Below are 23,488 nucleotides of genomic sequence, written 5' to 3' on the forward strand. Positions count from 1 at the left end.
ATACTGCCCGTCCGCGCCATCTCACAATGTCCTCTGAACCCACTGTGGCGGCCACCGTGGCCGTCCATTTCATCGAAGGCCTTTCTCCTTTTGGTAAAGGCTCATTTCAGTGCTGCTTCTAGCTCCTTATCACGACAAGCAAGTCGCTGATCTTTTAGAGCAACAAAGCTGTTCCGATCATCGCTCCTGTGTGTTCAATGTTTGATTGTGTTTTACTGGTCAAGTACCGCCAGCACTTCCAAGATGAGAGAGAACTGGTGTCAATGTGATTCTTTCCCACCAGAACCATGAACTTCGTGAGGGGAGGAACACTGCCTGATACTTACAGCATGGATTATCAATGGCTTTGGGTTGTAAAATGGTCATAGGTGTTTTTAAGGGGTTCTTATATGCCAAGCACTATCATCAAAAGAAAAACAGAGGCTGAGCATTTTCAAAACCTTACTTTCTCTTTTTGAGAGTCCACAACTTTATTTGGATGTTTTATTAAGCGATCTTATTAACAACAGGTAGAAAAGGGTTAAACAAATGTTAAGGAAACACACACGCACACATATGCACAATGAATAGGAGTATGTGTTTTAATTCTACTAGAAATACTCTAAAATTAGATTGGGCTTATGAGATTAAACAGATTGATAAGACCCCCAGCACTTTATTCACAGTATAAATGAATGGTTCTGGAGATATAACTCTGAAAGGCTAGTCACTCTAAGTTAATGGCAGTTTACTAATAATGATACGAGTGAGGAAAGATTCTAGCAACTCTCTATTGGAGCTAGCAAAATTTCTATACAGAGCTAGCCTTTTATTTTCACTTTTTTACATCGCTTATTAGGGGCTCATACAACTCTTATCACAATCCATACATACATCAATTGTATAAAGCACATTTGTACATTCACTGTCCTCATCATTCTCAAAACATTTGCTCTCCACCTAAGACCTTACTTATTTAATCTTCAAACATTATGTGAAAGTTGGAGGCTTGGAAAAGCTCCATTACCTGCCCCTCGGCCATGGAAGAGCCAGGATTTAGAGCCTGACTATCTACCCCCACCCTCTTCACCAAAGCAAACTAACAAACTCAGGCAGCCTTTCTTTACATGAGAGAGCCCTAATAATATCGTCCTGTGAATTTTCCTGAAGTGCCTATCACAGATTATATTTTTTGTCTGTTTAACAAATTAATGGAAGTCCTTCTCCTGATCCTAAATAGGTTTAAGTATGTTGCAAGTTTAAATTTTTTTTCTTCCTTCAGATGTATTGTACTGTCTGTTCAACTATTTATGTAACATATGCTTATCTACATGTGAACAAAGCTAACAAGTTTGGAATTTCAAACTTAGGACAGCATGTTTGGTAAAGTGGAGAGGCAGCAAAAAAGAGGAAGGCCACAGGGAATCCAGGACGATGATCCCTTCAGGACCAGTGGTGAGAGTGGCGATGCTGGGAGGGTGGAAAAAGGTGGGGTAGAAAGGGGGAACCGATTATAAGGATCTCCATATGACCTCCTCCCTGGGGGACAGACAACAGAAAAGTGGGTGAAGGGAGATGTCGGATGGTGTAAGATATGACAAAGTAATAATTTATACATTATCGAGGGTTCATGAGGGAGGGGGACCGTGGAGGGAGGGAGGGGAAAAATTAGGACCTGATGCCAGGGGCTTAGGTGGAGAGCAAATGTTTTGAGAATGATAAGGGCAATGAATATACAAATGTGCTTGACACAATCGATGTCTGTATGGACTGTGACAAGAGTTGCATGAGCTGCGGCTGCATCCGTGGACGGGAACCATCGTGAGGACGCCACAGGACTGCACTGTTTCCTTCCAATGGACACAGGGTTGCTGTGGAGAGAAGCCGGCTGGATGGCACTTAACATGATTCAACCCCAAAACACAACACACAACAAAAAAACCACTGCCACGGAGCTGAGCCCAACGCAGTGTGACCGTACAGAACGGATTTCCAAGATGGCCATGCTCTATGGGAGCAGAAAGCCTGACCTGTGGGGAGCAGCCCACTTGGTAACCACTATGCCACCAGGCCTCCAATGATTCCATACCAGAGAGGTGAAACTGCTGTTAGTGTTTGGAGCTAACTTATCTGGGGGATTGTGTGATGAGGCGGCGGGGGGTGGGGAGATGACAGGAACAAGGTCAAAGACGCTGCCTAATGGAAACCTAACCTTCTGCCGGCGAGTGAGCCGATGGGGCAGAGCAGAACTGCTGCTGAGGGCTTGCAAAGCGGTGAGTCTTTACGGGACCAGACCGCTCACATCTCCCTCAGTGTCACACAGGCTCCCTACTCCTGCCCAGACGACTGAACACGATACGGAAGCATCGCTGGTAATGTGTGCCCTTTGTGTACATGCCCCTAGCCAAAATCTGCGTAGAAACTTGCTTTAGATGTTGAAACTCTCAGCGGGAGATGGGGAGGGTGAACTCTCTGTGATTCCTCTCCTGCTCATCAAGCGAGCCATAGCCAAGGGTATTGGGGGGGGGGGGGGGGACAACCGGGGTAGAGGAGTCCGTGGCTGGTTTCCAGACCAAAGGTTGGAGACTTGAGCCCATGCAGAGGTGCCTCCTAAGTAAGTCCTGGCAGTCAAGGCTTTGGAATAATCAGCCACTGGAAATCCTGCAGAACACGAGTGGCCTTTCAGTGGGAACAGACTTGCTAGTATTTGCTGAGGATGGAGGAAGAGGAAAACGCACAAGGCAAATGAGGTGTGTGTGTATGTGTGTGTGCGTGCGTTAAGCTCAATTATACATGTGTATACATGTCTCCAAACCAAACCAAACTCACTGCTCATATTGACATGAGAGAGCAATGGAGAAATAACTGCTCCTGGGAGTTTCTGAGACGGTAACCCTTTACTGGGGTCCAAAGCCTCCTTCCTCCCACAAGCGGCTGGTGGTTTCCAACTGTGGAACTTATGGTTATCAACCCAACGCAGAACCACGACACTACCAGAGATCTTTACACACGTCTACTTACGTAGATTTTCTTAAAACAGTGCCTCCACTTTTGACTTGCTCTCAGAGAGCTCACAGAGAGCCACATATCTGAGCATAGGCTTTGAAACAAAGCTGTCTAGTTGCCAACTATATCCTCCCCACACTGTGTGGGCACTCCTGCTCCAAAGGAATTATGGAAGGCCTCCTAATTCCCAGAGGTTTCGGAATTGTAGAAAAATCCATGTCTCTTACATAGATGAGGTAAATATCAGGAATACTGAGTGACTTGTTAAAAACACGAAGACAGTTAAGAGAGCTTTAAAAAATAATTCTTTTTTTAAACCTCCACCCTTAAAAATATTTGAAGGGCCAGAGGATTTTCAGAGAATGACATATTTTGGGGGTCTTGAGTTGTATGGTTTTCTATTTTCAACCATTACTATGTCGTGCATGTAAATTTAAGTCTCCAAAAATTGCAGACCAGGATCTCCTGCTGCACTGGCTAATTGGAAAAGCCCGTTATGTATATTGATCCCGAGAGAGCAGGCAGGGGAGAGCGACACAAAGCAGGGGAGGTCCCTTCAAACACAAATCAGGAAGGCAGAAGTGCTCACAGGTCACACGACATGTGTGGGCACTCTCTCTTCTGCCTAAAGACGGCATCTTACCCAGGAAGGGCAAGCTTGGGTGAGCTGGAATTCCCCAGTTGTGAGATTAATCGTCTGCGTATCAATCCCAAACCTACAACGAAAAACAAGAAAACCACGTGGTTAAATTAGCATTGTTGTCGTTTTGTTTTCTTTTGTGGATTTGCTTTGCTGTCTTGTTTTTATGCATATTATTATCTCTGCAGATCTATCCAAATAAGATAGGCGGGATAAACAATGTAGAGGAGACTCCGGGGATGGAAACATGGGAGAAGGAGAGGTGGGAGAAAGGAAGTGGGTTTAAGAAACCCAGGGACAAGGGAACAAGTGATCCAAAATTGATGGTGCAGAGGGTGTAGGAGGCCTGGTTGGGCTTGATCAAGGGAATGTAACCGAGAGGAATTACTGAAACCCAAATGAAGGCTGAGCATGACAGAGGGACAAGAGGAAAGGACTAGGAGACAAAGGACATTTATAGAGGTCTAAATACAGGCATGGTCATATGTAAATATATTTATATATGACGAGGGGGAAATAGATCTATGTGCATATATTTGGTTTAATATTAAGGTAACAGATGGACATTGGGCCGCTACTCAAGTACTCTCTCAATGCAAGAACACTTTGTTCTATTAATCTGGCATTCCGTGATGCTCGTCTTTCCGACACCATTGCAGAAGACATAGCGGGTGCATAAGCAAATGTGGTGAAGAAAGCTGATGGTGCCCGGCTATCAAAAGACATAGCATCTGGGGTCTTAAAGGCTTGAAGGTAAACAAGTGGCCATCTAGCTGAGAAGCAACAAAGCCCACATGGAATGCACACCAGACTGTGTGATCACGAGGTGTCGATAGGATCAGGTATCAGGCATCAAAGAACAAAAAATCAAATCAGTGTGAATGAGTAGGAGTGTAGAGTGGGGACCCAAAGCCCCTTACGGAAGGGCCGTGGGGAGGAGATGAGCCAGTCAGGGTGCAGTGTAGCAATGATAAAACATCCAACTTTCCTCTAGTTCTTTAATGCTTCCTCTCCCCCACTATCATGATCCCAGTTCTACCTTACAAATCTGGCTAGACCAGAGGATGTACACTGGTACAGATGGTAACTGGAAAAATAGGGAATCCAGGACGGATGATCCCTTCAGAACAAATGATAAGAGTGGCGATACCAAGAGAGTGGAGTGCAAAGGGGGGACCGATCACAAGGACCTACATATAAACCCCTCTCTGGGGGACAGACAACAGAAAAGTGGGTGAAGGGAGATGCTGGACAGTGTAAGACATGAAAAAATAATAAAATTTATAAATTATCAAGGGTTTGGGAGGGAGGGGCAGGGAGGAAGGGGAAAATATGAGGAGCTGATACCAAGGGCTCAAGTAGAAAGCAAGTATTTTGAGAATGATGATGGCCACAAAGGTACAAATGTACTTGACACAATGGGTGGATGGATGGATTGTGCTAAGAGTTGTACGAGCCCCTAATAAAATGGTTTTTTTAATTTAAAATATCTAAGATGTATACACAGGAACTTGTATTGCACACCTACACACACTTTATCCTGCCCTGAAGCCCCAGAGGCCCACAGCGGTCGAGAGAACAGCTCTAGTAGCCCAGAAGGGAGAGGTAACCAAAGGTGGAAATCATGGAGCCTCTTTCCTTCCGCGGTTCATAGCTGTTGAAATGTGAAAGACAGTGATTCTCCACTAAACAACGTTCTGTCCCCTGGGAAATGTAGCAAAGCGTGGAAACATGCGTGTTCCATCCTGGGAGCGTCCAATGCATTGAGAACGTGAGTGTGTTGCTAAGCACCCTCCAACAAATGAGGCAGCACCTCCGCCTCCCGAACAAAGAATTAATCTGGCCCTAAAAGTCAACTCTGAGAAGGCTGAGGTTACACATAATGAGGGGAGCTACTTCTAAGGTGAGAGGATGAAGTATTTTAAGTTCAAGTCAAGATACAACCATCTTGGACTTAAACTCATCATCTCAACCTGCTCAGCTCCGGACGGTGGTTGCCACGTCGGCTGCTAACACCTGCTGTCCCTGCGGGACAGAGTAGACCTGCTCCTGAGGTTTTTCTCAATGAATCTTTATGAGGAAGCATTTCAATAGGGCTTTCTCCCAAGTTGCTGCTGAGTGGACTTGAACCGCCAACCTTATGGTTGCCAGATGATCATAAACCACTGATAAAATACTCAATTTTTTTCCCTGCTGCCCAGAGATCAATATAACTCAAATTCTAAATATTAGTACAGGTGGGAATCATGATGGCAGCATCCATGGGTGGCATTAAAGGTTCAGAACCTGGCCACTGACTGAAAGGATGTCAGGTGAAGTCTACCTACCCTAAGGAACCTTGGAAGAAAGGCCCAGTGATCTGCCTCCAAGGAAAACCCAATGGAGCACAGTTCCACTCTGACACACCCCAGTCAGAATCGGCCTGTGGGCAACTAGCTTTGTTCTGTGTTTTGAACCAAAAGCAAGCCTGTTCTTCTGGGAACTGGACTTGAAGCATGACGACAGAAGATACCACATAACCCACCAGGGTTCTCCATCAAACGAAACACACGAGAGGCCAGGTCCAAGGTCGCATAGGTCAGTAGGTTACCAGAAGAGCTCTTGAGATGCTTAATGCTATTTTCCAAAAAGGCCACCCGGGGCGGGCGCATTACCATTTGTGCAGCAGGCGCAGGGCAGCTTCAGGTGTCGGATACAAGGAGACAGGCAGGAGCTGCAGGGAAACGGGCCGAGAGGAGGGGTTCTTCACGACAAAGTACTTCACCTAGAGATGGGAACAGGGGGTTAAAATGGTGTGCCAACAGGGACAGGAAAATGACACGGGAGATGATACAGCACCAGTTACTATGCGAAGGGGAAGCGGGGATGGTCAACACTGAGCATAGCCCTCAATTCTTGAAGCATTTTTCTAAGTCTGAGATTATTTCAAACTGAGGACGTTTCTTAAAACATAATCTTCACCGTGCCATCTTAAGAAAATCACTGTGCACAGGAAGAGGTAAAATTTCTAACTCGGGTCGTTTTTACCGACTTGTTATTGGGGACCGGGCAGCTATAAGCCCTGGCTTCTAGGCCCGTGGGAACCATTTGACAGCTTGTTTTCTGACAGCACCCCCTCTGAAGAGCCCCTCCTCAGAACCCCCCTCAAATCCTACTCTGAAGCTCCTGGCAAGCAAGGACCCACGTAACCCAAATGACCACATTTCCTGAAAAACTCCCACCAGGGACAGCTTCTGGGGAGAGACAGACAAACTCATCTAGGTCATCCCAAGGGAGGAGGATTTTAAACCTCATGTGACTCCAAAAGACCAGATACTAAAAAAGGACAAACATCCAAATGCACACACCAAGAGAGAAAATTTTTTAAAATGGTTCACATTCCAAATTTTGTTTCCAAAGAGGAGTCTCCCCATTACTCCGCACTGCCACCAAGCCAATGCTGACTCAGCGCGACCCCTGTGGGTCTCTGAAACTCTGAACTGTTTCCGGGAGCAGCGGGTTTCAACCTGCCAGCCATTCAGACTGCAGAGCAACACACCCTGCTGGAATGAGTGAAAAGGGGCTGCATGTTATATTCTTGTTTTATATAACTAAGCTCTTAAAACAATCTACCCGTGAGTTTTAGAGGGTCTACAGATTAAAGCGTTAGAAAAAGGAGCATGTGGATGGACTCAATGATCAGGCTGAATATCCAACAACCTGGCAGCAGGGGCAAGAATACAACTCAATAGCTCCGTAAGCGTCGGTTCCATAGTTTAAGTTCCATTTTATACATTCTAAGAATTCATGTATATTTTTTAAGGCTGACTTAAACCTAAATCCACATTATCACATAATAATTCTCTTCAATTAGAAAAAGTTCCTATGTGTCATGGTTCAGTCCAACATACAAGTACACAGGATTGGTTTGACACCAGAGGGCTGTGGCGGACTCCCAGAGGCCAACCGACCTGACCTCTTCTCCCCTGCCTCCTTCCATTGAAAACGCAATAAAGGATAAATCACGTTTTCAGACACTGGTAAAGCAAGGGCCTGGTGTGAGGTCTCTTTTGAGCCCACGTTGCCAAAACCGCAAGCAGCTGGTTGGTGAGTGGTTGTGACAATTCTCGCCAAGAAGCCCCAAGGGTACGGCTGTGGGCATCGCGTCCTTCCTCTGTCTGTCCCCCTGGACACCGCGAGGGCGGCGGCGGGCAGCCGCCCAACACTGAGTGTGAGCATACAGGGGGTGTCCCAGTCCCCGCCAAGACTCCCCTGCTCCACACTTTCTTGTGGGAGACGAGCGAACTCTTAGGTAAGCCGTGTTGGGCACAAGCTCTGCTCTTCGCAGCCAACTATATCCACCGTTATGATCTCGAACGGCATCTAAACCTTATAAATGACCTGGGGAGATACTTGCAGGGAAGCACCCCACAATGCCTCCCATTGTGCTTAGCACCCCAGTCCTGCACGTGCTGCGTGGGCATGTGTGCCCCAGAAAGTGTGTTTCAATGAACTTGGGTCCTGAAAGAGGCGCCCGAGGTGGAGTTACCCTGGTGAGCTTAAAAGCCAGCAGAACAGAAAGACAGCTTCCTCACCGCGCTGCTCCTGAGGGCGGTGGCACTGAAGTTTAACACGAGGCTGGGCTCTGTGATCAGACGCGGCAAAAAGGAAAGGAAAGATTCCGACTCCTTGGGTTTCTTCGAGTGGGCAAAGCGAGTCGTGCCTAAGACATTCCGCCTGTTTAATTCAGAAAGAAGAGAAGTGATTATGAAAAATACCTCTGATGATAAAGAAAACAAAGGTGGGAGTGGGGAGATCATTAAACACAACTATCGCTAAAAGGAATGAAGACCCTGTGGAAAATTTGGGGGTCTAGAGAGGGGAGAGGACAAGCCAAGCCTGGGCATTGTTTGAATGGAAAGCAAGGAAGCCCTTGAAGAACAGGGGAACATATCCCAAAGACATTGAGACTGGCCTGATAGGGGCTTCCACCAGCCAAATTTGGGACACGCGATGATCAAAACTAAAGGTGTTAGTGAATTACAATACCTGAAGCAAAGGATAGGAGCTGGACTGCTAACTGCAAGGTCAGCAGTTCAAAACCACCAGCCACTCCAGTAAAGAGTTACCCTTTCTGAAACTCACAGGGGCAGTTCTACCCCGTCTTGTATGGTGGCTCTGAGTCAACACTGACTCGATGGCAGTGAGTGGGTTTTCTGGGAGGAAAGTAAAGAAACCATAGCAAAGCTCCCAAAAAAGAGAGACAGAGAATCCCTATTTTTAGAACACCTACTCATAAACATAACATGAGCAGCATAATTAGATTGATTACCATTTTGCAATGAGTAACACTGGATGCCAAGTAAAACTACGTAGTGAGCAGAACACATTTATACGCATATGAGTTCTCTGAAAAGGAAACTTCTATCCCACACCAGGACTATTTGCATGGTGACAACAGGAGAGAACCTGTCCCACATCACCTAAGCCTGAAGGTTCATGACGCCAACCAGGGCTGCGCAGGAGGTTCAGCGCCCAGGGTGAACCCACCCAGAGGCATCTTTGAGACAGGCTGGGCCATTTTCCCTGAACGGTCACAGCTGTGACAGCCTCAGGAGCAGGGCTGTTCAGCAAGCACAGGGCCGAGACCTGACTGATCATCCATATTTCTTGAGTAACATGTTTTACTTGAGGGGACAACCGGGAAAAAAAGAGAGTATGCAGGGTGCTTACACAGAACTGATCTGGACCCTTAAACTGATCTGGACCCTGCGAACCTCTTCAAAGACGCAGGTAAAGACATTCGTCTAGAGAAACCATGGCCAAGGAGCAGGCGGTTTCGAGCTGCGGGCCCTACGCGTCACCACGACGCCACCTTTTGGGGGGTAGTCAGGGAAATTTTCCTATGGGGCGCTTATGAGATAATAGAATTTTACCAATGTTAAGCTTATTGGGGATGGTGATGGCACTGTAGTTGTGGTACAGTGTGAGGAAACAGGCTTCCCTGCAAAGGCAAAATTATTGGGAAATGAAGACTCGTGATCTATACAGCTCACTTCCCAACGATGAAGCAGAATAGATCTATCGAGTACACACAGCCAATCCAGATCCCATGGGGCACACTCACCATGCCCGGTAACATTATGCCTATGCGTCAGAGCCAAATAGTTCTCTCGAACGGCAGGGCTTGCACACGGGTCCGCTGAGGCAGGGCTGTGTCTTTAAGGCTGATAACCATTTCTGCCAAGCAGCTCACCCCTCTGAGAAATCTCCTGTGGGTCTCACGTCTTCATCGTTTAGTGCAGTGACGGTAAACCTCGCGAACACCAGGGGGCCCAAAGAAAGTGCTACCAGGGCTGCCGCAAGTGGCCTATGGCAGGGAAAGGTCAGGGCATGACCGGGGAGAGTAGTACCTGCACCGTCGATTGAGGTCTCCAACTCAAGCTCACTGCCATCGAGCTGAGGTGGGACAAGGTAGGGGACAAGTCCCTGTGGGCTTGACACGGAAACTCTTTACGGGAGCAAACACCCAGCCTGTCTCACTCAGAGCACCCGGTGGTTTTGAACTGCTGGCCTTGCAATTAGCAGCCCAACCCATAACGCATTGTGCTATCAGGGCTGCTAGATTTGATATCTGTTGCCGATTTCAAAATAACCAAATCCAGCCTAAGAATTATGGTTAAAAAAAAAAGAAGATGCATGAACCCACGGCTGCAACTACATCAGAAAGCAAAAAAGTTTACACTTCCAGCAAAGCGCCTTTTATCTTGTACTGAAAATGCAGCTTTTATGGGGGTGCAGTACATAGTACATATCACACGCAAGACTGAGTTATTAATCAATCATACTAATCGACTGTTCCCATTACCATGAGGCTTCCAATGAACAGTACGCTGTGAGTAACTAAGTGGGGGGAGTCAAGAACTGTGGACTTGGACTCTAAGGGGATGGCTGGTCATTTGCAGACAACCTGAAGTGGTAAACAATTTTGAGTCACCTGATGCCTATGGTCCTAACTGACATCAGACAAGGCAGGGCTCCGCCTTCTGGTCTCGGCGCCCATGATGCGCATAGGTCTGGTCAGTGCCACAGCTTTTCTACTTGTGTGCCTTTTGATTTTCAAACGGCCCGCCAAACACAGTGCTGGCAGGCTCTTAGACCTTGTGGAGGAAAACATGTGTCCGGTGAGCTCCTAGGTATCACTAGTGCTGCTCACCTGGAGTTCAATCCTGCTGAAACAGCCCTACCTACTAAATGCAATGCCTTCACAGGGACACGTGTACACCAAGGTCACCCACAGGCATCTATCCACTGACAAAAATACAGGGATAAGAGGCTCAAAGGAGCCTAACCCTGTATGTCCCAAGTACAGGGGATTCGAACTCATAACTCAGTGTTCACCACAACTCTAGCAAACGATGGGAAGCAGCTGCCTGGACACGCAGCTGGATGCCGCTGAGTTACGTAGGCAGCGAAAGGGAGAAAGTGAAGGGGGTAAAAACCGGGAGCTGGTCAATCAAGCTGATGATCAGCTGAGTGCTCACTGTGCTTCCACGCTTTCTGAGGGGTGCCATTTGTCAAACAGCCAGCTGGGGAGCAGGACTGTGTGGGAAATGCAGCCCCGCGAGCGCAGGCAGGGCCAGTGGGAAGTGTGCGCGCCCCGTGCCGAGGGACCGCAAGAAAGTGGAAGACGTACTTGCAGGTGTCACCAGTTTTTAATTTCTTCCATCTTTCGTACAATTTATTCGCCAGGTCGAAATCCACCTCCCAGGTTGATCGATCCAGAGAAAGGCTCCTTTGCCAGTCAGGAGTTTCTGAAAGTGAGGTCAGAAGTAACGCTTACATTTACAGAAGAGAGGATTCAATTTTCGGATCACGCCAAGAGCTGACTATAAAATGCCTCAAACTTAGAGAATCAGAGGGTAATTAAATGCCCCCTCAGTCTCTGACAGCTTTACACTAAATGCCCCTCTAACTCAATGATATATCAAACCAGATGATATATCAAACCAAACAAGCATGTATAAAACAAAACTAAATCGAATCATGGAGCAACATAAAAGACACATGGCTCATGAACACACAGCCTGAAACAAGCTACAGTTATTCTTGGGACTGTAACGCTTTCACATCTAAGCTGCAAAACCGCCTCCTGGTAAACAGTAACGGTCACCTGCACCTTCCCGGTGACCGCGCGGAGGGATGCTGGGCTGACGGCAATTCTCAACAGAGGGCAGAGGCCAGAAGCTGAGCCTGACTAAGGGGTATGTTTATAAACTATTCACCTCTCCCACCCTACTTTTCTATTCTGTCTTATCTGCGCCCAAGAGGGTATCAGAGGAAGGACAGAAATCCTCCAAGAGAAATCATTATCCTAGAAAATTCTCCCTTAAATATTTTAATATTTAAAAGATAAGGGGAATAAAAACACCTACAAAACAGCTTCTCTCAGCCCATGCTCCCATAATTGCGTCTTCTAACTCAGCACCGGCAGCTCCAAATTGTTTTTCCTATCTCCTAGCCAGCTCTCCTGTTAAACAGAATCAGAGCCCCAAATGTCTCTGGCAAGAAAGTTGTTTATGATGATCAAATACATAATATAGATGAAAAAAAATCTTAGAAAAGTCTACGCTGCTAAAAAATAAAGGGACCGTAATTTTAGACGTACCCATGGTGCTTCTGCAGGATTCTTAACGATTTCAAGGCATTCAGCTAAAAATTATGCTAAGAATCATTATATAATGGTAGGAGGCAATTATACTTAACTGAGCTAATTAAGCCATCTATAAATGCTAAATTCTCTTCACTCTTTCCCACCCCGCACAAAGCTACAGTGCTATAGAGAGCCTAAGGGTAAGATACTTACCTGTCTGTGACTTTCCCATGAAATAATGCATGCCACAATGTGCTATCACTTCAAAACCCAGACTCCCTTCCTAGATTGAAAAGTAATATATGAATAACTTACAACACAACACTCCACATAAAAATCCTAATGCGCTAAAGGGGACAGAAAACATCGGCTTCCATCTCAGTGAGCCTCCCTGTAACCAGGAGTCACACCACTATGAAGGAGCCACTTCCTGGACTCCTTTATACTTGGATGAGGGAGGAGGGCTATCTCTCATATAGGTGGCTGATGGAGCATCTGTACAGTCACCTGTGTCTGACCCCCGGGGCTTATCAAACACTACAATGTCTTCTGAATTTAAGATTACATAACTCCGCACATTCTTGGTGGTGGTGTTTTCAAAATGTACTCAAACCCACTTAAAAACAGCAGTCTACCAATCTCTTGTAATTCCTGGCAAATGAGGACATTTAAATGAATGTCCCGTTTCCCGTGGAGAGCAGAGTCTAGCTCATTCTACAAATCTCTAGAGCCTTCTCATATGCTCCTCTTGACTGGAAGAAAGGAGATGTCTAATGGATGGATGCCAGTAACCTCGCATTCTGCTTGGTTTCCTGGCAGGAGTCCTGTCTTTAAGCTTAGAGTTAAACATGAGGCATTTCCAACTATGAAACAAGAACACTACTAAGTGAGAAAAATCATAAAGATGGTTGCATGAATGTCTCCGAGTGGAAAATTAGAACCCAGCATTGTACATAGTTGTTTGGCTCAGAAAGAAGCAACAATAATAACCAAAAGAAAAGTAATAAACATTAAGGAAAAAATGAAACATGTTTAAGAGGGGATCTAAGTCACAAATAATTGATCCAAATTTTAGAAAGCATTGTCTTAATTCGGAACGTTTTCAAGACTTATAGATTTGGTCCATGAGAAACACTCAAGGAACGTGAGCAAAAAGACGCAGTTAACACAGGTCCAAATAAAACGTGCGCCACCTAATTCCACGGCAAGTCAAGTGCTTTGTACAATAAGTATCTACTCCCTGCTCCACAAGGCCGGGAATAAAGCAAAATGAGACTTATCAATCTACTTGTCATATCTTCTTTCACTCAAGAACTTTAAATAACTTTATAAACATACGAAACTCTTTCCCAATAAAGATTTCATTTCTAAATAATTTGACCATCAAATATTGGCCTGGATATCCTGCCCGTTAATAGAGAGCCTTCAAGAGAAGGAGTTGAGCCCAGTTAACAAAACCCAAGCACCACCAGATAAACTGATAAAAAGGAACAATAGTGCACAGCATGGTGTTGTAAACCGATACCTTGGAGGGGGCCGAGAGTATCTGCAGAGGTACTGCAAAAATGGCACCTGTGTTTGTAGTCAAAAGCACATTGGTGAACAGGTTTATGGCAATGTCTTTAACAGCAAGTTTCAAAGAAAACATATTCCAACAGCCTGGAGGTAGAGATAAAGGGCCAGTGAAATTCAGAATCTAGAAAGAAAAGAAGCAGGAGAGGTTACTTTCCTAACACTGGTGACGGCGACAGACAGTCTAAACTCCGAGGAGCTATGTTATGCAACCGTTTCCAGACCCCAAAATGGAATATTTTGTATAAATTATAGGTTCAAATAGTGTTTAATATGCTAGTCTTCTCAGGTTCTACAGCAGCAACCTTGCCATACTTACAGGAGGCACTGAGTTCTTATAGGTGATGTGTAATTTCCATGGGTGGGATTTTGCCAAATCTTACTACTTCATCATGGCTTATTCTCTAACTATAATCCTTTCAATAGGAAGTATATGTTAAAAATGTGTTTGGAATAATCGTAAAGGAAAACATCCTTAAATAAAATACGAGCGAGTATCCAAAAGATCATGGGAAAATTCCACTATCTTTCAACTTCATTGGCCCCCTCATACATCCTGGTCCTTTTAAGATACGTGAAGAATAGTTTAAGAGTGAGTGAGTGAGTGAAAAAGAGAAAGAGGAGAGATGGGAAGAGAAGTAGTGTCATGCTACTTCTGAACATATTACGTACTTGCTTTAAACACCGTAATTAACAGCTGACAGGTCCAAATGCTAACAATACCACAGCATGACCTTCAGGAAAGTTTACAGTAGGATAAAACTAAAGGAGGGTGAAAATAAAGTAAGAAGCTCCCCGTACCTTTACAATGTGCTTGGTCTCCTTGGAAACAAATGCATTGTTGAATACGATACGGCGGTCAAAGAGGTTGAAGTACCACATGGACCAGACTCCTGACGCATTCTCGGGAGTCTCCAGGTGAAACTGGGCTGCTGCAGAGTCCAGTCTGAAATACCTGTGGGCAAAGGACAAGCAAGCGGTCAGCCGGGGAGTCACACAACCCAACCGGCCACCTCGCTGGGTGGCGGTCAGCCGCTGCTGCTGTGTCCATCCCGGCGGTGGAGCTGCTCCACAGGGTTTTCAAGACCAAGCCTTCCGGGAGCAGACTGCCAGGCCTGTTTTGCAAGGTGCCTCTGGTCAGCTTGAAATGCCAACCTTTCAGCATGCTGAAGAACCTGCACTGACTGTAGAAAAGCGGCCAGGCATGGAATGCTAGGGCTGGAAACTCTAATCAGAGAGTTCAAATCTCTCGGTCACAGATGGAACACAAGCAGCCAGACACAGAGCCAATGGCAGGGCAAGGTCAGCACACAGGGGCCAGCAGGACAAAGCCAGCACCACGAGGCAACCCAGGTGAACATGTCCTCTAGCGAACCTGCTGCCGGAACCTAATTTAAGATTTGAATTATGCTGCTGCTTCTTCGTAGTTAGTAGCTGATGGCAGGAAGGCAGGTCCAGAGAGAACCGAGAACCATTCAAGTCACATCTGCTGTATCTGTAAATAACCTCTAGGGACTAAACCGTCCGAGCCTGGGGACAGTGAATGAACCTACCCCGGAACCACCGGTGAGGACAGGCAGGCTTGTAGTGTCGCAATGCTTTTGGCTCTCTTCGCCTCTTCTGTGTAACTGCTTCCAGGGCCGCATGACGGAGCTGGGAGGGAGAGAAACGGTCAATGTGCAACAGGAAGTGCCGTTTCCCGATGATGCCGAAGGAAAGCAAGATGCGTACTTGGCAACGGTTCCCAGTACTTCACTTCTCGGACTCCATTAAAATAGCAAAGGAGACATGAGTCGGGGGCGGGGTGATTTTCCCCCCCAAAAAAAACCTCCTAATGAACCCTTCTTCCATTAATGGCTTGTCAATGATTTGGATCATGCTGTCTACCCTTTAAAAAAAACACATCCATTTCTGCTCTTGGGAGGGAAGGGAGGTTTTCAGAGTCGACACTTTGTGTTTGCGTTTTCTCGGAAGACTGCCAACACCACACACCAGAGTCCCCACATACATCTGCAGCCCCAACAAAAGCAAGACATGAAACTAGACTGGTGGCGGGGGGGGGGGGGTGTTGATTTGAGAGGAGCCGGTGAGGCATGGATCTGCAAAGAAAAATCCTAAATAGGAACAAGCTTGACCCCAAAAGGTGACGACATCCTGATGATTTATCAGCACAACACACTAAAGCTTTCATGGATCTTTGTCATAATATAAAACCACTGGTATTAAATTCTTAACCCTGACTCCAGCACCCAACTCACAGTCTACCTCTTACGTCTGACTTTCAGTTTTTCGCAATGATAAGGTGACCAGATTTTAACATTGGTAAAGAGGGACACCATTAATAAAATTCATATCCTGGCGAGATAACCACATCGCAGCCGAAAACCATATACCCTAGCTTGTCGTGCATTCTGTCCAAAAATCGGGACTTTTTTAAAACGCCGTGGGACGTGGGAAAAATTGTTACAAATCGGGACTGTCCTGCCAAAAGCAGGTCATCTGGCCTTACAAGGATCTTAGAGGCAGGGCAAAAAATTCGGTTACTTTACCATCCGTCCATAGATAGATACACTCTGGGAAAACCACATCCCCACACACTGCCTGCATCACACGCTCGTGTCCATCGGAAAGAGCTGCAGAGCATGCCCCTGGGGGTGAGCTGCAACCGGGCCAGTGTGACAGATGGACCGGCACTTCTGCTACCACAAAGATGTGGGTGCATCTCTGCCTATACAAGGGGGTTTGAAGAAGACTGTGGGAAGATGGAATGGAAAAATAATAGCATTTTCCCAGGAACTTTGTGAAGCCCTCTCATTGATGGGTCTCTCTGTGGGATTAATTCTAGGTTAAGAATTAAGATGCACAGACATACATTTTAAATTTTCCATCAAAAGCACCAGGCTTCTATCCAAAAAAGCCACGGCCCATTTTTATTCCAGAGTGCCAAATAGCCACACGTCCCCACCATCTTTTAGAACTAATGACGAAGGACATGCTGACGCTGAAACCAAATCTGCCCTTCTACTGAAGACCACGACGAGCTGCGGGCACTCGGTCATTCTGCACAGAGAACGCCATCGGGGCAACCGCCTGACGAAACCCGAGAGCACCTCGAATGTTTTCTAAACTCTGTACCTTTGCAGCTGAAGGAGGCGACTTTCGTAAAGTTTGTGGCAGACATGGGTAGCAGCACTGGTTGAAACTTCAGAGACAGGGTGTCTCTCTGCGAGAAATGATGGACATCCTGTAATCAAAAAAGTGCCCACATTACTTCGCTCGGTGTGTGGTACCTGTTCAGACCAGCAGGACAGGCAGACAGACAGGGCACCTGTACACCGATGCACACAGGGGGCAGCAGTCTGCATGAGGGCAACACACACTCAGGTGTTTCTTATCTGTTCTGAAAGCGCTTCCCGCTCCACAGCCCAATGCACACTTAGTATTTTTTCAAATGTCACGGTACACATGCACATACAATTACCTGGATCCACAGCAGACTCCTTCCTGAATGTAGTATGTACATATCTACTGCAGAACTGTCTGTTCAAAAGAAACCAGAACAATCACATTAAAACAGCTGGAGCAGCCTCACCTCCTAATGTCGTCATTCAAATATCATTCACATTTCTAGTTTAAGAAAACAACAACAACCAATTTTTCAACACTGAAATTGAAACCAGCAGCTAGTTTTCTGTTGAGCGTATTACTGTTGCTGGTGCCATCAAACCAGTTCTGCCTCACAGCAGTCCTTGGGACAACAGAACCCAACACTGCCCCTTTCCACGTCATCCCACAATTGTTCTCATGTTTGAGCCCACTGTCGCAGCCGCTGTGTCCATCCATCTTGCCTAGCGTCTTCCCTTTACTTGCTGCTCCTCCCCTTTAGTAAGCATGACGTCCTTCTCCTGCTCTCTCCTGACAGCGCGTCCAAAGTGAGGAAGATGAAGTCTCGCCATCCTTGCCTCCAAGGAGCGTTCCGTTTGTACTTCCTCCAAGACAGATTTGGTTGTTCTTTTGCTGGGACACACACACACTCCTTACAAAAAGATTTACATGCCAGTAGAGGCCATCAAAGGATGAAAGCCTCCCAGTTGAGAAATTCAAAGTCTAGGGTCATGATACTTCTCCTACAGTCTGCTCCAAGGAAAGCCATGTATCCCGGCCCCTCATTTCCCTGTTTAGACAACCCGGGGCCTCAAACTACATTTCCTTGTATCCCACAACAACAAAAACACTCCCCATGTCCTCAGTCCCTGCCTTCCTGGAAGCCCTGAGAAGCGCACACTGGAGGACAGCAACGGGCGGTCCTCGGGCATGGGCAGTGAGGAGCCCGACAGACAGTGAGCACCGCTAATGGAGCAATGCAGAAAGATGCTAATGCATACACACTCTCTCCCACACCGGAACGGCCCTGATAACCAGTGAGCGGAAGACAAACCCTACATGATCAATTTCATGGATCACACATTGTGTGTCTCTTAGATCAGCGCTCATACAGTTACAGCGGGAAAGCAGCTTATTGCTGATGAACAGGGCACCCATTTTCAAAGACGAACGTCACAAAAACAATCACTAAAGTCAGACCCCCAGGAATAGTCAAGCCTCTACTTGACTCCAAAAACCTTATAACCAACCATTCCGTCAAGTGAGTGTCCAAACATCAGTACAGCCAACTGGTTCCACTCCCAGCAACCCTAGTGGACCAAGTGGGACTGCCTCACAGGGCTCCCAGGCCATCGTTTTAGGCGAGCAGATCTGCCAGTCTTTTCCACCACGGCACCACTGATGTCCTCCCACTGTTACTCCCTCAGCTTACAGCCAAGGGCGTAACTGCCGTGCCACCAAAAGGTATAAACTTTAAACGACCTGTACTTTGTGGATATCTTTATTAGACTGCCCTGCCCTTTTAACTTGTGGGTTGTTAGGGGTCACTGAGTCAAAAACAACTCACAGTGACCAGGTATGACAAGTGACAAAAGAGAAATGCCCAGAGGATTTCCTAGGATCTAGGCTTTAGGGAAGGAGCTACCACAGGGCACTGGGGAGCCTGACACCTTTTGGTTACCAGAGTGCTTAACCAGTGCACAACCAGGTTATGGGTGTGCCCGCTCCAAAAAGCACAGGGGGAAGTTAGCCCAAGTAAACCCGGGAGTTTGCACTTTCCAACCAACCAAAATAATAGCAGCAGCGGAATATTGAGAAACAGTCACTAGAATGGTCTCTTAATAATCAAAGCACCCTTCTCTGCCTTCGTGGCGATGGTATTTCCTACTAGAAAATGCCATAGAATGATGGTGCCAGTTAATAGCAATCTATTGTCATGGAAATGGCAGGTGTTTCTTACCTGAGGTCTCAGGCAGATCTGTTGCTACACAAACAATAGAGAGATGGTCTAACAAACCCTGTGAGTTTTCTTCCAAGGCTTCTGAGGAACTGTCCATGGTTACAATCATGCTCATCTGTAGCCGCAAAACACCATCCGACTCCAGGTAACAACTCTGAGATTGGAAGGAGGAAAAAACAAGGAAAACTCTGCCTCAACACCCCCCGGCTCCCCAAATAAGCACCTGAACTTTGTGGCTTTAATTTTAGAAAAAGCAAAGGTACATAAGGCAAGAAAGACATGTGTATTTCTGAGAACAGAACGCTCCATTCGTACTACGACTACATGAAAAGGCAGCAAAAGAGCAGAGAGAACATTAAACTTGTTTTACCTTTAGTTGCTGACATACTTTATTATGTAAACTGCATTCCAGTTGTACCTGCATCAGGCTAGTATTAGTGGTTTCTGCCTAAAAGAAAAAACACAAAGAGAAAAAGAATTTTTAAAACGAACACAAAAAGTCCTAGTGCTACTAGTAAACCATCATTACTTCCGTAACTGCATTCTCTCATTCATTCATCCATCCATCTATCAACTCAACAAATATTTCTGCGTCTCTGGCTAGATGCTGGGCACGATCCTATTTACTGGAAACACGACAGTGAACAAAACAGAAGCACCTTAGCTACCACCAAGCTCACATGCTAGTGGGGACCATAACCTCTTCCCTGGAAGACGTGAACCTTCCCACTGTGGCATACTGAATAAATGCACCAGGGCGGTTTCACCAGAGCAGGTTTCACTCTCCGTACACTTGCTGAGTCAGTCGTTTAAAGCCTCAAAGCCAAGCTCACTGCCATCAAGATTCTGACGCCTAACGACCCTCCAGGAGAGAAGAGAACTTAGCCTGTGGAAAACCCACACTTTCCAAGCTGTAAATCTTACAAGCTTCAGCTGGTGGGCTGGAACTGTTTACAGCTGCTCAACATGTAACCCACTAGGCATCCGGGCCTCCTTTGTTTATACACCAGACCAAAAAAACAAACTCGCTGCCATCGAGTCAATGCCGACTCACAGAGACCCTATAGGACAGGGTAGACCTGCCTCTGTGAGTTTCCGAGACTCTTTATGGTAGTAGAAAAAGTCCCGTGTTAGACACAGTAAACTATTGTTTTAAAGTAGGTTTACCCAGAAATAGCCAAGTAGCTGTCCTAATGTGTGCCTTCCATCAGAAGGATGAACTTAGAGGCTGTAACACCCAAGTCAGACACGACCTCGAGGTGTCCAAAACGTAGACGGCTGTAATTGTTGATACCTTGGAGGCCTGTCGCTATGACAGAGAGAAGTGTATGAAAGGGATGCCGGAGCTGAGCAGGTTCAGAAGGCCTTCAGTCACATGGGTAACTCTGTAACTGAGGCAGGTAAAGTAGGATGGGGTAAGCCAAATATATTGAATTTTTAAACGCCATCGAAATATTTAAGGAGTTGAAATAGTTACAAGCTGAGCTTGTAAATAAAACCCAACATCCATGAAAGGCAATTTCAAAAAGTAATTTGCTAGTTCTTCAAAGAGTTTATTGTAGCAGAGTCCAACAAGACCATTCTTAGATGCGTGTCCAGAAGAACTGAGAGACTCAACCCGAAGCTTGAGCTCCGGAGTTCGCTGCCGCCATGACCCGAGGATGGAAACCACCCAAGTGCCCATCAACAGGCACGCACGAGCACACGGTGAAATGCAGACATACGTACACTCAAGTGTCTGTCAGCCGGAACGACAATGAAATCCGACCGAAACGGAACCCTAGTTTCTACTTTTGAAACGGTCCACCTGCTCTTGAAAGTGTTTTTATACATATTATAAACACAAGATAAGTAACTTCCTAAGTTGCTTACTTATTCCCTAGCCACTTCCAGGTCAAGGCTGTGGCATTACCCTATGCCAGAAGATGGGAAGCCGTGTGGCCGGGAGAGGCTAAAGGACTTACCGAAGGTCCTGGACTAGTTGGCAGGGCAAGGGCAATGAACAACGGGCCTTTGAGAAGCTTGGTCAGTACTTTTTCAAGACAGAACTGACCAAGGCCAAAGTCCCTCAACGTGGAGATGCACATGAGGAAACCGCATCGAGATCATGTAGCGGTCATGAAAATCAAAACACCACCATCCCTCTGGTATCAGGAGCTTCAAAGAGTCCCATGGGAAATCCCATCATCTTTTCATACCATTGCTATGTAGTGTAGCACCATGGTTAAGTTCAGGGGTGGGTGGGGCTGGCAGGACGCTCTGTATGTGTGAGGGGTGTGCAACTACATGGGCCCCAAAGCCACACACGCGCACTCACAATGCTTTCAGGTGGCAGTTAGCAACCAGACCCACCCACATCCTATCCAAACGGCACACGCCGTCTGTAACAGGAGACCCGAGTCCTGGCGGGGGGGATGAAGCAACAAGGAGTTGACATGACAGTGTTCCAGGTAGTTCCCACGCCTGACAGAAACACGACGGAAAAGATAAAGAAAGGTTACTTAAAAACCTTCTAAGATTCTATTTCCCCCCCCCTCTTTGAGTGCTAAATTTTAGAGGTCTTTAGGAAAGTAAATCCCTCATGCCAACGTGTGCACTGATGGGGCACAGGACCTGTGTAAGCCACGTGAGCATCCTAGCTAGTGGCCCCCGTAAACCTTCTTCGGAGCAAATGTTCTTGCATACACGAGACTTCCCGAGTCTCCTTCACATGAACAGGGCCACAGACGAGGCCTTCGTTTTAGTGTCCCCATGTAACAGCTGAGTTACTAATAAAGCAGGGGGGGTGGGGTTGGTGGTTTTAGCTGACACTGAATGGCCATCGTTTTTCAACCTCCACCATCTATTGCTCAAATATTTCACTACTGAAAGGAAGTTTACCTGTATTAAAAATCCCACCCATTAAAAACTAGGATATGGGCAAAATGCATCTATTTGTTTCAAGGAAAGGGGGTTGATACACATGCATATCGTTTGTTTTTTTTTCCTGAAAAGAGTTGGGCACTGTGGCCCCCAAGCCCTGCAGTCAGGAGAGAAAGGAGGATCAAACCCCAGCCACAGACCCAGGCTCCCCTTCTCTGCAACGAAGCCACTGAATTCAGAAGGATGGGGTGAGCAGTAAAGGAGACGCATACACAAACCAGCTGGCGCAGCAGGCTCTCCAAGAGATCACTAGCTTTTTTTATTTATGCACTACTAACTTAATAAAATTCCATAAAAATAACTTAGGTGCTCGTGGGAAGCATTTTCCCCACACAGAGGTTGTCTTCCCCCAAGCCTTCGGTTTCCAAGAAAACAGATTTCCTGTTCCTTCAATACTCAAGATTCCTTCCGTCCTTAGTTTACAATGGCTTCAAACCCCAGCGAGAGAAAGATGCCTCGCTGACTGCACACCACCCAGCCCACCCCCAAGAAATGCGCTATAAGTCTGGAAGATGGACAAGAAGTAACGTGGGGATGGACCAGGCTGGAAATGGAAGCTTGTGGAGGGGCGAGGCCACGGTGGCCTGCACTGTGCGACACTCTGGCTTTGACACGTGGGTGACTGGCCGTTTCAGGATAGCCATGCGGGATTTTCACCTTGGCTGAGGGTGGCTCTGTCCAAGGCAAGCACCTATTTTTATACAGTTGAGAGACGTTGGGCCTTCAGCAAATGACAAGCTCTGGCCTTGAACCAATGCCCAGGGCTCAGCAAATTCTCCTGCTCTATGATGTAGGTTGCCGTGGCTTGACCTTGGATAATAGAGGCACAGCTTTGACCTAAGTAGGCCTGGCTGTGGCCAGGATCAGGCTAGCGAGGAAAGGGAGTGGCAGGTGAGGCTCTCCTCTAGATGGACAGGCTTCCATTAAACTATCCGCTGCTTGTCTTGTTGGTGCTCTCAAGCGGATTCCGACTCAGTGAGCCCGTGCCTGCAGAGTAGAATTGCCCCACGGGGCTTTCAAGGTTGTAAGGTGGTAGCCTTTTCATAGAAAAGGAGTCCCATGGCTCTGTGGGTTAGGTGTAGAGCTGCCAAACAGAAGGTCATGGGTTCAAACTCATCAGATGCTCTGAGGGAGAACGAAGAGGCTCTTTGCTCCCACAAAGATTAACTGTTCCTGAAAGCGTACATAGGCTTAGCCATGGGCAGGAAGCCACAGTAGCGAGGGGTCTTTGGGAAGAAGACTGGCAGGTCCATTGTCCAAGGTGCCTTTGGTGGATTGAACCATCAGCCTTTCAGCTAGTAGTAGAATGCTGAACCATTGGTGCCCCTTGGGGATTCTGGCTCTGCTGCTTTTTAAGAAATTATTTTAAGGTCTTTAAGAAATTACTGAATAA

The 23,488-nt window shown here is 46.6% G+C and overlaps 1 protein-coding gene across 4 annotated transcripts in view; it reads right to left on the reverse strand.

Moving 5' to 3' along the window:
* The window catches only part of TMEM131L (transmembrane 131 like), a 182,111-nt gene that overhangs the window by 41,154 nt on the left and 117,469 nt on the right, over positions 1-23,488 (reverse strand). For all 4 annotated transcript variants that reach the window (XM_075543674.1, XM_075543676.1, XM_075543675.1 and 1 more), the window contains exons 8-19: positions 19,544-19,621; positions 19,174-19,327; positions 17,311-17,369; positions 16,965-17,073; positions 15,383-15,482; positions 14,631-14,784; positions 13,783-13,953; positions 12,471-12,540; positions 11,301-11,418; positions 8,200-8,341; positions 6,280-6,389; positions 3,629-3,701 (exon numbers count right to left, since the gene is read on the reverse strand). In XM_075543674.1, coding sequence (XP_075399789.1) covers positions 3,629-3,701; positions 6,280-6,389; positions 8,200-8,341; positions 11,301-11,418; positions 12,471-12,540; positions 13,783-13,953; positions 14,631-14,784; positions 15,383-15,482; positions 16,965-17,073; positions 17,311-17,369; positions 19,174-19,327; positions 19,544-19,621 — 1,338 coding nt within the window. The remainder of the gene's footprint in view (positions 1-3,628; positions 3,702-6,279; positions 6,390-8,199; positions 8,342-11,300; positions 11,419-12,470; positions 12,541-13,782; positions 13,954-14,630; positions 14,785-15,382; positions 15,483-16,964; positions 17,074-17,310; positions 17,370-19,173; positions 19,328-19,543; positions 19,622-23,488) is intronic.

This window comes from Tenrec ecaudatus, chromosome 3, assembly GCF_050624435.1.
Source record: "Tenrec ecaudatus isolate mTenEca1 chromosome 3, mTenEca1.hap1, whole genome shotgun sequence".
NCBI classification, from domain to species: domain Eukaryota; kingdom Metazoa; phylum Chordata; class Mammalia; order Afrosoricida; family Tenrecidae; genus Tenrec; species Tenrec ecaudatus.